This window comes from Sesamum indicum, linkage group LG8 (assembly GCF_000512975.1).
Source record: "Sesamum indicum cultivar Zhongzhi No. 13 linkage group LG8, S_indicum_v1.0, whole genome shotgun sequence".
Taxonomy (NCBI): Eukaryota; Viridiplantae; Streptophyta; class Magnoliopsida; order Lamiales; family Pedaliaceae; genus Sesamum; species Sesamum indicum.
Genome location: NC_026152.1, coordinates 20,561,675 through 20,574,647, shown reverse-complemented (window position 1 = coordinate 20,574,647; position 12,973 = coordinate 20,561,675). Strand labels below are relative to the sequence as shown.

Sequence of the window (12,973 nt, the reverse complement as noted above, 5' to 3'; positions counted from 1 at the left end):
AGATAACCTCAGAAACCATACAGCAGTAAACATTCAAGTTATGCATTAATGAAGCTTGCTCCTCAGAAAGCTTGGACAGAGTCAAAAACCCCGGAACTGGTGCCTGCAATAGTCTATCCTACTGTTACAGGAGGACTTTGACTGACAAGGTTTAACACCTCAATCCCCACCTATTGATGGGTAAACACAAAAGTGATCTCAAGTCATAACCTACTTTCACTCAATTTTTAAGTCATGTCAGAATACAATGATCAACATCTAGTAAACAGTCAAAACCGGAACAAACATGTCTCTCATCACATATTACATACCAGGTCAAGGTAATTATATGCTTAATAATTACCTGATAGATGCAAATATTCAAAGGAAAAATATACTAGTTTAAACCAAGTCTTCAAGAAGAGTAATGTCAAAACTACTAAAGTACCATCCCCAAGTACTAAAAGAGAGCAGCAAGTACTAAAAGACGCAACATCAATCTCAAGAGAAACAGGGAAAGGAATACAATTTTGGCACAACATAACAGCCACTGATAATATACTCTAGTACCTTCTGGGAAAGCGGTCCATGAACCTCCCAGATGGACATTCAAATGCCAGGTGCCCTCTGCCCCCACAGTTGTGGCATATGGTCATTGCAATGCAGTCCCTACTCATATGCCCTACCTGCTGGCAGTTCCGACATACAATGTCCCGGAATCCACCTCCGCGAACTCCACCACCCCTCTCTTCAAGCATATTAGCCTTTGGGCAGTCTCTAGCCACATGACCTGATATATTGCACAAATTGCAGACAGGCTCATTTTGACAATCACGGGCGAGATGACCGGTTTTCCTACAGTTCTTGCAGGCCTTGTCGTTGGTACAGTCTGCTGCCATGTGGCCTTGCTTGAAGCAGTTGTTGCACAGCCTCAGATCTCCAGGAGGCAACTGAGGAGCTGTGCAGTCTCTCGCCCGGTGTCCCGCTTTGCCACAGGTGTGGCATATGCCCTCATTAGGACAATTTCCAGCCATGTGGCCAGGTTCTCGACAGTTCCAGCAGAGAGACTTCGTGGTGCATTCTGATGCAATATGCCTGATCACAAAAATTTAATAAGAGCAGCAAAGGTGAAAATACAGACAGTGAACTAGTTCAGCCCAACAGCCAGATTCATCTTGAGAAATATAAACGAAAAAGACTTGATATGTTAAGTAACAAAGGCTCTAAAGTAGTTAATTTACTCCATACTGAGAAAAGTATAGTCAAGGACATGCTATAGAAAAGATGCATACCCAGGAAGACCACAATTGTGACAGATTGCCACGTTTGGGCATTCTCTAGCAAAATGGCCAGGCCTTTTGCAGTTTTTGCACAGACTGTTCTGACTGCAAAAGAACAACATATCAAACAATTCATGATCTTGGTAAGAAAGAACCTTCCTGGTAAAACAAAAACATTAGTAGACAATTCTACAATCCTTCAAAACAGAAGGAAAAGGAGCACAACAGCCGGGGTAAAAAAATGAGATATTCATTCAAGTAGAGAGAAGAATCCCTTCATTCCCTTTTGTTTTTCACTTCCATCACTTTGGCCTGGAGAAGAAGTTATGGTCCAAGAAAAACTAGTACGATGAAGCAAATTTCCATACAAATCCTAAAGGTAGAGACCATGTTGATTTAAGCAAGATCCAAGCGAACACGCACAGCAACATCAACTATGGTTTCCTTTCAGATTGATCCCATTCATCAATTGCCTCTAAGCTCCCAAACCACACATATAACAGTGAAGAAAGTTTACAAACAAACGAATGAATTAAGACCAAATAACCTGAAACCCCGCCTTGAATCCCGCCTATATGGTGCATCACGATAGGAATAGCGCTGAGTACGGATCTTACGATCCATTGGGCTTCTGCTCCTGCTCCTGCTCCTGCTCCGGCTTCTGTTGTCTAAGCTCATCTCCAAACTATCCCAATCAACAAACCAACACCTACGTGCAAAATATCACCAACACAACAGCTGCTGACTCCTCCCTGTCCACCACGACACACCCAACACCAAGTCAATGAGTCCCACAGATTCTTTCTCATTCCTTCATGATTTAAACACCAGATTCCCACACTACCATTACATGTTTTTCAACAGGCAATGCCACCGTACATCAATTACAGAACAGGACCAATAAATTCTCAAATGTAATACATACTGGGGCAACCAGATCCACCGCGTTGCATCTCTTACTATAAACACATCATAACAAGATAAAAGCTAAACTGATCCTAATTCCAATACATATAAGCCAACAATTTCTTTTACTACACCCAGCAGTTGCACCGGATTTATATCCTTTCTTTTTCTTTAGTTACCTCTCCACTATCTTGCATCCAAGCATCCTTGAGGATAAGAATGGAAGATTAGGGAAGGAAGGGGTACAACCACTTAGGAGCGAATAGTGATTACAATCAGAACACCATTTTATTACATAAAGATTTTATTCCACAGATAAATAACAACCTCTCATCTCTTCACCATTCTAATACAATAGACAAAGCTTCCTTTCCTCCCTTCCATTTCCTTCCATGTCACCTCAAACCACATAAACCTTAAGTCGTCACCCCAAGAAAAATACAAGCAATTAGGTTATAATAGAGTCATCAAGTTATTCGGCAAAGATTAACATTCTTCCAGACTGTTGATATCTAGTGACTGATGTCTACTGATAACTGAGTTGTCGGAGAGCAGTTGTTTCCCATCCATTTGCTTCCAGATATGTTAGTACCAATACATGAATGCTATTCCAACACCCACGTGAACAACCACACAAGAAGTAGCACAGAACACTATAAATGAAGGAACGGCAAGGAATTACAAGACAACAACTATCTTTAGTATTCAATCTGAACGCAGTAAGAAAGTAAACACAATTGCAGATTATTAGTTGTTACTTGATACCAACATTTGGTATATTAAATGCCGTTTCTTCTTCCTTTTTCTTTATTTTGAGCCTTTATTCTTAGTAACTCGAATAGCAGGCACCCAATTTCAAAGCTAGGTCATTCTTCCCCACAAAACTATTACCTAGCAGCACCTCACCAAAAATCCAGCCAACTTAAGAATTATTGCAGTTGAAACATAATCCTAGCTAACATCACCGCCACGACAGAGAGAAACAACCAAAAAAACCATCTCGAATCAAATCTCAAACCCTAATTTTAACTTAGCAAGGTCTAATCAATCGCCCAGCGTGGCCATAATATAAATCCCCTAAAAAATAATCACAAATCTGAAACCCTGACTATTGCGAGGAGCAATTCATCCTCAACGAGCAACCAACACAAATCAGAGCTGAAACAACAGAAAAATCACCAAAATCGCACAAAATCTAATCATTAACATCACGCCCAATTTATAAATCTAGATTAAAAATAAACCATTCTCAGATTTAAAATTGAAGCTTCAAAACGCAGTTAGAAAGGGAGAGAACGGGACCTGCTGCCACGCAAGGCTCAGTCACGATCCCGCGGTTTAGCAAACGGAGCAACAGAATGTAAATATTGAGAGAACAGAGCTCGCGGAAATGCAAGCTGCTGAAGTTTTCATTTCAAAATAATATCCAATACCTCAACATTTTATGTTTTTTTCTCTTTTGCTTTTGTTTTTTTTTTTTTTTAAAAAAAAAAAGGGGTTTTCCCTCTTGCCCTGCGGCCCAGCCCCTACCCCTGTTATAAAAGGTAAAATTGGAAATCAAATTCATTGTGGGCCTACACATTTAGCCCACTTGAGAAAAATGGCCGGATTTGGAGGCCCGTTGGCCCAATCCCATATTTTAATCTCTCTTTTTGGTCCAAATTCCATACCGCATTCTTCAAATCTACAAATTACCAACTTTTAAAATTATAATGACCTTACCTTAGTATACCATGTTATCTTTTAGTCGCTATTATACTATCATGTTCAATTGTATATTAATTTTATTTTAAAATATATGTTATATATCTAGAATTGATGAATGCGACGATAATCAGTATTTATACGTCCTCCTCAGCCCATTTATATTAGGCCCATTACCAGAGGCCCCTTAATCCCAAGAACAAAAGAGAAATCGCTTTTCGATTAAAACTATTTTTCCTTTCTTTCATATCAAAACCCTTTTTGATTTTCATATTCTACCAAAAGAAGGAAAAGAAAAGGAAAAAAAAAAAAAAAAACTACAAGGAAAGCAAAAATTGAAATCCTTGAGCTTTTAATTTTCAAAACCCTTCCTTTCAGGATTTCACAAATTTTATACACTCATCCAGCTTAAATGTGTAGGCGTTTCGAAGAAATAACCTAGGGTTAGGGTTTTGAAGAAATGGAAAACGGTAATCAGATGCCCACGGTGGATGATGAGGAGTCCTTATCGGACGTGAATAAACCTTGTAAACCAGAGATGGAAGAGGAAAAATTGGAAATTGAAGGGTTACAGAGCACAGAGGAATGCGAGTCGATTCCAGAATTTGGTGAATCGAGCACAAGCGTCGGTGGAGAAAGAGATGGAACGGTGTCGTTAGAGGATAGGCCGGTTGCAACTGGCGGAGAAGAGTGTGTTTTGGAGAATCATATGGCGGCTGGGGAGTCAGAATTTATCGAGGATACTGCTGCTGAGATGATGGACCCGTCTCTAGTTGTGGCGGAAAAGGTGGTGGCAGAGGACGATGGGAATGAAGTGATTGGGTCGCAAAGTGAGGAACCCCCACTCGAAATGAAAGCTGAGGAAGAAGCCAAGCGAGTTGATGATGCCAAGGGCGAGGCGGCTGTTACTGATACAGGGGATGCGCCAATACTTACTCAGTCACAAGTGGACACCAGAGGGGATAAATTATTGGATGACACGCAACTTGGAGATGAGGAAAAAATTGCACCAGTTGTTGACTCCAAGTTGGAGATGGTTGTTACTGATGTAGCTAATCCACAAACTTTTCCTGAATTGCAAATGGAGGCTAGTGGGGATCAGATGTCCGTGGACCCAGCGCTTGAAATGCAAGCCGAGGAAGAATATACACCAGTGGCTGGTGCCAAGGTGGAGGTTGTTGTTTCTGATGTAGGCAATGGTAATGTACAAAAGTTTTCTGAGTTTCAAATGTATGCAAGAGAGGATGAATTGCAGACAGAGAAGGGGGTCATGGAGGCAGTGGACAATATATCTGAGAGGGATATGGATTCTGGAGAGAAGGCTAAACACGTCGGAGGAGCTGCTGATAATGAGTTAGCAGACAGTTGGGCAGTAGGAAGTAATGCAGAGTCGGTAGTGGAGGTTGATGGAGTCAATGAGGAGAAAGTTGATTTTGTGGAAAATGATCAAGAACTAGCTGCTGGAAAACCATCTGACATTGAAGACGACAAACTTGATCCCTTGGTGACTGAGGAGACGCCAATCAATGAAGTTAATACTGATTCAGAGACAAAACCTGAAGTGAATGCATGTGTTGTTCATGAACAAGAGCAGGTTCATGAATTAACTGGCGTTGTGGAATATGTTCGTAGTGATGTGAGATATGAGCATACTAAGGATAAAGAGGTGGCTCCTGAGGCGAGTTTTATGTCTGAGATGAAGACGGTTGAAGATGAGAGCATGAGTATGGAGGTGTTAAAGGATTCCAACTTAGACGAATCAGTGAATGTGGCAGAAAACTGGGAGGATGCGGTAGTTAAGGAGGAGCTTCCTGCAGGGGATATCAAAATAGAAGCAGAGGCAGGAGCGGAATCAGGGCTGACAAGGAATGTTCTGGTGGAGGAGGTTCAGTCAGCAGAAGCCGAAGCCGAAGTGGAAACTGAAGAGGGAACCGAGGTGGTGGCTGATAAGATCCACGAGGAGGATGGCAAAATGGAGACAGGGGAAACATCGAGTGATGTGGATGAGCCTGTTCAGGACATTTATGAATCACCAGCTGCTGTCCAAGATGAGGAAGATGAAACAATGGTAGCCGAGGAGGAGACAGGGACACAGGAGACTGAAACGGATATTGCTGAATCAGCGAAAACATCTGGAGGGAAGAGGAAGAGAGGGAAATTCACAAAAAGTCCATCAATTTCTAAAGGCACAGCAAAAGCTTCATCAAGGAAGACAGTTGGAGAGGATGTTTGTTTCATTTGTTTTGATGGTGGGGAACTTGTGCTATGTGACCGTAGGTAATATTTTTGGAACATGGAAGCTGTACTATCCAATTTTAACCAAAAAATAAATGAAGTCTGCATGTTATCTTCAAATAGTTTTGTGGCCATATGTTCTCATTTTGCTGATTGGTTGAGTTTCTTTTTTGGACTCCCAGAGGTTGCCCCAAGGCCTATCATCCTTCATGTGTTAATCGAGACGAGGCATTTTTCAGATCTAAGGGTCGCTGGAATTGTGGTAAGCATTTCTCTATACCTCCAAAAGGATATGTTCAAATTTGATTGTATTTTATGGATTGTTTCAAAGATTATCCCTGCTTTATTGTGCAGGTGTACTTACTGCTAACCCTCATTGATTTATGTTTCCATTGTTGGAAATGAAATGAATATGTTTCTTTAGCAAGCAGCGGCAATCACACTGTTGATGCTTTTTCGCTGTAAGCCTTTGCAGCCAACAACTGTATTTAACATATAGAGTCCTGCTAACTGGAACTTCCAAACTAGATGTTCTGTTTTAAATTCAAGTTGAATTGTGATAAAGCTAAAGAAGCAGATTTTTAGCTTTGGATCTGCACTCAGGGGGTTGTATTAGTAGTATTATAAAAATGAGTGTTAAGGAAACTCAATTTTGAGCGGATTATAAGGGATGGAAAGATGACAGAATCTTACTCAGAAAGTCTTATTGATGACGGATCCTGTTCTTTCCAACTATTGAATTTAAACTATTGATACCCTTTCTGTTCCATAACTGTTGAGCAAAAGGCAACGGTGGCTAAAATGTCACCATTTTATTTGTTTTTTCTTCTTAACTACATGCAAACAGCAAATAACACTTGAGAAGTCTTGACCAACAATTACTAATGGAGAAGTCAGGTAGGTTATTGGGCTATAACCTCTTATCTAAGAATAGCAGGATGCGGCTTCAAAGAGATATGGAACTTTTGTGCGGAGACTATAATCCCCCTTCTCCCCCACAGCCAAAAAAAAAAATCCGAAATAGGCTACTTTGAGGGATCTGGCTGAATAACTGAAGGCAGTGAGTCGTGTTCGCTTGTCAAAAAGTGAAGTCAAAGAAGGGCTTCCAAGACAATCCGGCATCTTTACATAAACCCCTGCAAAGCCGTAGCATGTATGGCAATTTGACTCAGTTCTTTCTTATTGTGATGTAACGACAATGAAGCAATCAAAATTTGTTACATTTACATTGGACGCCTTCTGTTTCAATGGTTATTTGTCAGCTAGTGAGCAAGTGATAAACATTTCAATAAAGAGTGACCATGGGAAAGGGGACATGTGGCAATCAATATGTGCGAACTCTGTCGATGATGGCTTGGATTGTAATAGCTGGTTTTATGTGTTGGCCTTATTATTGTTAAAAGTGACTTAAAGCCCCCCGGAGTTATCAATGTTAAATGTGCAAAGTGGCTGTTGATGTCGGGTGCTGAGGCTCTTGGGGCTTTAGTGGAAAAGTGTAAACATTCTGTGCATTTGTCAGAGCAACCTTTAACACGATACTGTTAACTAATATTCTTAACAGACAGAAATAGGGTGACCTTTATATCCTTCTATGTTGTCCTGAATTTGCCACAAGCAACCTTTAACACATAGTGTTTGTCTAATTTTCAACAGACAGAGTGGGTGACCTGTTTACTTTTGTTTTTCCTGAACTTTTAGATTGGCATTATCGAGTATTTCGATGCGCTTGTGATTGTTGGAAGTAACAGCTCCTTTACCGAAAAGTTATTACAGAGGCCATGCTCTTTAATAAACCTACTCTACTATTTTTTTCAGCTTATTACCTTTGCTCCAATTCACGGTATTAGAACTGAAGTTACCGCTGAACAAATATCAGGGGGAACGGTGTTTCGCCACATGGCCTATTCTACAGCACAACCTTAGCTTGACTAGCTATTGAACTTTGCTGATGGCGTTGATTGTGAATTAGTCTTGTCTTGTTACTTCCTATCAACTATATAGCTGCCCTTTTGATATGTTTGTTTTCTTCTTGTATATTTTTAACAAGAAAAATTAACTCTTATCATCAGAACTGATATTTGTAATGGATATATGACATGCTACTCCACTCGAATCATATCCAGTTACTAGCTACCAAAAATTGTTTTTCTCCTTTGTTATATATGGATGGTTTAAGTGGTTTTTGTTCTCAATACCTGCAGTGGAGCCTTTAGCTTACTGATGTGTACAGGAATGAGTTAATTCTGTTTTCTTTATGGCTCATTTTTCTTTCCAATTTGTGAAATGACTGACCTTTTAGGTTTAGATTTATCTAAATTTTTGAGGAGTCTGTAAAAGTTGAACTGCTATGAGACTGATATTTTCTTTTTTTCAGGTTGGCATCTATGTAGCATTTGCGAGAAGAATGCCCGGTATATGTGTTATACATGTACGTTCTCCTTGTGCAAGAGTTGCATTAAAGATGCGGTTATCTTATCTGTTCGAGGAAATAAAGGTTTTTGCGAGACCTGCATGAGAACTGTTATGCTAATCGAGAACAACGAACAGGGAAACAAAGATGTATGTGCTTCTGTGACTCTCTCTCTTGTTGTGCTTGTGACGTTTTTGCACATTGAAGTATCAAATTTAACCTTTTCGAGAAATGTTCATTCCCATCATTTTTTCTTGATGTGGATCTCCTTTTAGATATCTTTGACTAACCATATCATGTTTATTTTTAGCCATGTTTAATTCAGTTTAATTGTTCACTTTCATCTTTGTGTCTGTTTGTTTGAGACCTATTCATGCCATTCCAAATCTTATTGCTGTGGTGGTTTTTGATTAAAATTCTGGATATGTTTCCGGAGTGACCCTATACAGTTACAAGGAGTGTTAACAAACATAGTGCTATGACCGAGTGTCGGACATTGGAGAGTCTTGATTTTAGATATGTCCCCGTTGTCGTAGGTATTTGATAGTAGATTGCTATGATGTCCTATTGTTAAAAGTCTCAATTTAGGCAGAAAATTCTTTTGTTTAATATATGACATTCATTCATGTGAGTATGTCTGACAGTCATTTGATTAGGCTAATTATTTTTTCTTGAGCATGTTTGGTTCCCTGGAATGTCTTTCGTGCTCCTGATCGTGGGGATTTGTCGATTTTGCTTCCATTGACGCACATCAAATCTTATGCTCAGCTTATGAATTCATGTCATGGAATTGCGGTTGATCACAATCATAAGTTATGCATGTGATGGATCTTCAATTGACTTTTGTTTATCCTTCACTAATTCTTCTAGGGACAAGAATGGACAAAATTGTGACCTATTCTAGGTGCCTACTTTAACTGCTGTGATAATCGATCAAAGATATTACTTCTCTTTCTTGTGCATGTTTCTCTGATGACGTATGTCCTTAGACAAGTGTTGAACAGTTTGGAATCTTTGGATAACTCATTATGATGCATTTAAGGTTCTTCAACCTTTTCTGCTGTCTCATTCGTATGAGAATATACAGACTTCAAACGTGATTATCAATTTAACATTGACTGATTTATCTGCATCTACTTGAACTCTATCAGCTAATTTTTCTGATGTGGAATTGGACATCAGGAAATGGTTTCCAGAATTGTATGTTCTTGCCTTAGCTCCACTGCAAGAATGTTATCTTTGCTACTTTGTTAGCCCCCAACCCCATGTTGTTGTGGTCTTTGTAACTTGATCCTTTAACTTTAGCATCTTTAATGCTTAGATAAACTGGACATTGACTGAGTGTTTTATTCCATTTCCTCAACACTGTTATATATGTGTATTTTAACCTTTGTATGGTATTCTGATGTTTTCTTGCTGCTCTACTTGATCCCTGCAGGGTGAAATAGATTTTGATGACAGAAATAGCTGGGAGTATCTTTTCAAGGATTATTATTTAGAATTAAAAGCTAAGCTATCACTTACACCAGTTGAAATTAGAGAGGCTAAAAATCCGTGGAAGGGTGCGGACATGTCTGGTCCCAGCAAACAAGAATCATCTGAAGCACATGCTGATGCTAATGATGGAGGATCTGGTTCAGACGATTCTACTGAGAACATAGAACCTATCAGGCCTAAAAGAAGAAAGGTAAGGAAACAATCAAAATCCAGCACCAAAGAAGAGGAGTTGGTAAGTACCGGTGCGTCAGCTGGGGACAGAGCTATCTCCTTATCGGACAACTCCGAGTGGGCATCAAAAGAGCTACTTGAATTTGTTTCACACATGAAAGATGGTGACACAGCCCCTCTCTCTCAGTTTGATGTCCAAGCTCTTTTGCTTGAGTATATCAAAAGAAACAAACTACGTGATCCTCGTCGGAAGAGTCAAATTATATGTGATGCAAGACTTGAAACTTTATTTGGGAAACCTCGAGTTGGACATTTTGAAATGTTAAAACTTCTTGAATCTCATTTTCTCACAAGGGATGAACAAAACGATGATGTTCAAGGGAGTGTTGTTGACACAGAAAATAATCAATTAGATATTGATGGCAATGCTGATGCCCTGACAAAGGGTGGCAAAGATAGGAAACGGAAATCACGAAGAAAAAATGATCGGGGGCCCCAGTCTAATCTTGATGATTATGCTGCTATTGACATGCACAATATTGGTTTAATTTACTTGCGAAGAAAGTTGATGGAGGACCTACTTGAAGATGCTGAAATGTTTCATGATAAAGTTGTTGGAACATTTGTACGAATAAGGATTTCGGGTTGTAACCAAAAGCAAGATTTGTACAGATTAGTGCAAGTTGTAGGTAAGAACTTTCTTTTATTATCTTACTACCAGTTAGGATTGTCTTCTTCCTCTAAGTTCTTGAACTAAGGCTGTTGTTGTTGTAGTAACTTTCCAACAGCCGTCCTCTTCTGAGCCCACCAGATTTATATCCAACCAAAAAAAGTAAAGGTAATGTTGCTCTTGTTGGAATTTTGCAGGCACAAGCAAAGCAGCAGAGCCGTACAAAATAGGCAAAAAGACCACTGACACTATGGTGGAGATACTAAATCTGGACAAGACTGAGATCATATCAATTGATACAATCTCAAATCAAGAGTTCACAGAGGTGATTGAATTTAACAAACCATACCTACTTTTCCTCCTCTGGTACACAAGTTCCGTGTCATAGAGATGGCAAAAGTAAAATTGTAGGCGAATAGTGAATAGATTTAAGCGAAAAGGAAATGTTGTGGCTCTGAACCAAGTTGCCCTTGTTAAATTTTTTAAAGGTAACTGGGCCTTTCCTTATTGTATCAGTCTAGAATTGCAGATTAACACAGGCTTTCAGGTGTTTGACATGAGTAGCTTTGATTGCAGATATGAGTCATCCTGAGGCTCTTTTACAACAAGCCACTTTGTGAAATAATGTTGTGAACGGTTACATTTTAGTAGTACATTTCTTATGTTTAGTTCTTCACCTCAGATTTTCGTGATGATAGTGATAGCAATTGCTTAACCAATGTTGTATAAACTGTTTCGTTTGTTCTTTTTGCATGTGTTTTATTGGCAATGACAACAGTGTGAAATTCATAAAAGTTTTTTAGAACTCAATTACATTTCTTTTTTTTTAAATTTTACAGGAGGAATGCAAGCGTCTTCGCCAGAGTATCAAGTGTGGACTTATCAGTCGATTGACTGTGGTAATTATACACATCTGGATTGTGATTTTAGCTTCTTCTTCTTCTTTTTTTTGTGTGTGTCGGTTGTGATTTATGTTAAATCAGATAATATCTCTGGTTTGTAGGGTGAGATTCTTGACAAGACCATGGAATTGCAGGCAGTGAGAGTCAATGATGTATGTTCACTTTGCACTCTGATCTTTTGAATTTATTTAAGATTTAAGTCGATCAAGTTATCGTCCACTACTATTAAACCCTATTTTTATTAATATAGAAACAAATGAGGTTAATTGGAATAAACTCGTAGAAATGGTTGCCTCTAGGATGTAAATGAATTTTTTCTTTCCGTTTCTTTCTTCATAAAAATGCCTTATCTATTGAAACTTTTGATTTCTCGCATTTACGCTCCCTCTGTACAATCTTTTACCTTAGAGCTTCTTGGTTGATTTCATTATCTTCTTCGCTGTGTGGTGAGGAACTCAATATTTAAAGTCTATTTTCATTGCATTGTGCTGATTCTATTATGATGCTACACAGTGGCTGGAATCAGAGATTTTACGGCTTAGTCATCTTCGTGATCGGGCAAGTGATTTAGGACGTCGGAAGGAATATCCTTTTCTGCCTTTTTGGTTAATATGTTTTATTGTTACGTTTACTGCATGTTGTCTCTGAGTCTTTGACCTCACATGTATGCCAAGATTTGCTTATATTTGATATGCGACTGCCAATGTTCAGAACCACTCCACATGCAGTTGACAAAATGTGGATGCCCCCAACATTATTATATACTCATTACTGATTCTTTTTTTTTCCCCCTCTCTGATTGTGATTTTTGTTTGCCAAAGCACTGGGTGGAACTTATGTAGTGAATTGGCAAAAGTAATCAAGTTTTCCTCTGTGTTTGCTATCTGGAGATCAGTAAAATCATCATCAATTCCGAGAACAAACTTCATGATGTTAGGTGGAGGTTGTCAGCTTCAAAAACTTATTGTAAAACAATTGTATGCATGCAAATGTTGATCATGTGCTTCAGGTGTTGATCTTTATGCATGTGGTTTAATTATCACTATTTAATATATATATTTTTGGTGCTGTTCACTATTTAATATAAGCATATGTATTTTCTATGCCTTTCCCAAAAAAAAACAGTATTTTCTATGCTATTTTTCATCTGTGAAAGTGAGGCGTTATCCTTGACTGGTTTCACGCTTAGAGAATGTGTCGAGAAATTACAGATTCTGTA

At 39.0% G+C, this 12,973-nt stretch overlaps 2 protein-coding genes across 2 annotated transcripts in view; one reads left to right on the top strand and one right to left on the bottom strand.

The window, feature by feature from the left end:
• Positions 241-3,620, bottom strand: LOC105169698 (DNA-binding protein HEXBP-like). Its single transcript, XM_020695664.1, has 4 exons — positions 3,468-3,620; positions 1,807-2,011; positions 1,272-1,364; positions 241-1,074 (listed from the first exon to the last, which is right to left on the bottom strand). The coding sequence occupies exons 2-4, from the start codon at positions 1,935-1,937 to the stop codon at positions 543-545; spliced, it is 756 nt and encodes a 251-aa protein (XP_020551323.1). The 5' UTR covers positions 1,938-2,011; positions 3,468-3,620; the 3' UTR covers positions 241-542.
• The window catches only part of LOC105169697 (zinc finger CCCH domain-containing protein 19), a gene marked incomplete in the record, with an annotated part of 11,321 nt that continues 2,506 nt past the window's right edge, over positions 4,159-12,973 (top strand). Inside the window, 9 exon segments of the mRNA XM_020695663.1 lie at positions 4,159-6,146; positions 6,287-6,366; positions 8,479-8,663; positions 9,953-10,871; positions 11,050-11,177; positions 11,692-11,751; positions 11,856-11,906; positions 12,268-12,338; positions 12,938-12,970. Of these exon segments, the coding sequence (XP_020551322.1) occupies positions 4,330-6,146; positions 6,287-6,366; positions 8,479-8,663; positions 9,953-10,871; positions 11,050-11,177; positions 11,692-11,751; positions 11,856-11,906; positions 12,268-12,338; positions 12,938-12,970 (3,344 nt within the window).

Bases quoted from the DNA above. Each gene is read 5' to 3' on its own strand.
- LOC105169698 (XM_020695664.1), bottom strand. From the start codon at position 1,937: ATGAGCTTAGACAACAGAAGCCGGAGCAGGAGCAGGAGCAGGAGCAGA. The intron at 1,365-1,806 runs GTTATTTGGTCT...GTTCTTTTGCAG, and splicing joins GATTCAAGGCGGGGTTTCAG to TCAGAACAGTCTGTGCAAAA. The intron at 1,075-1,271 runs GTATGCATCTTT...TTTTGTGATCAG, and splicing joins CACAATTGTGGTCTTCCTGG to GCATATTGCATCAGAATGCA.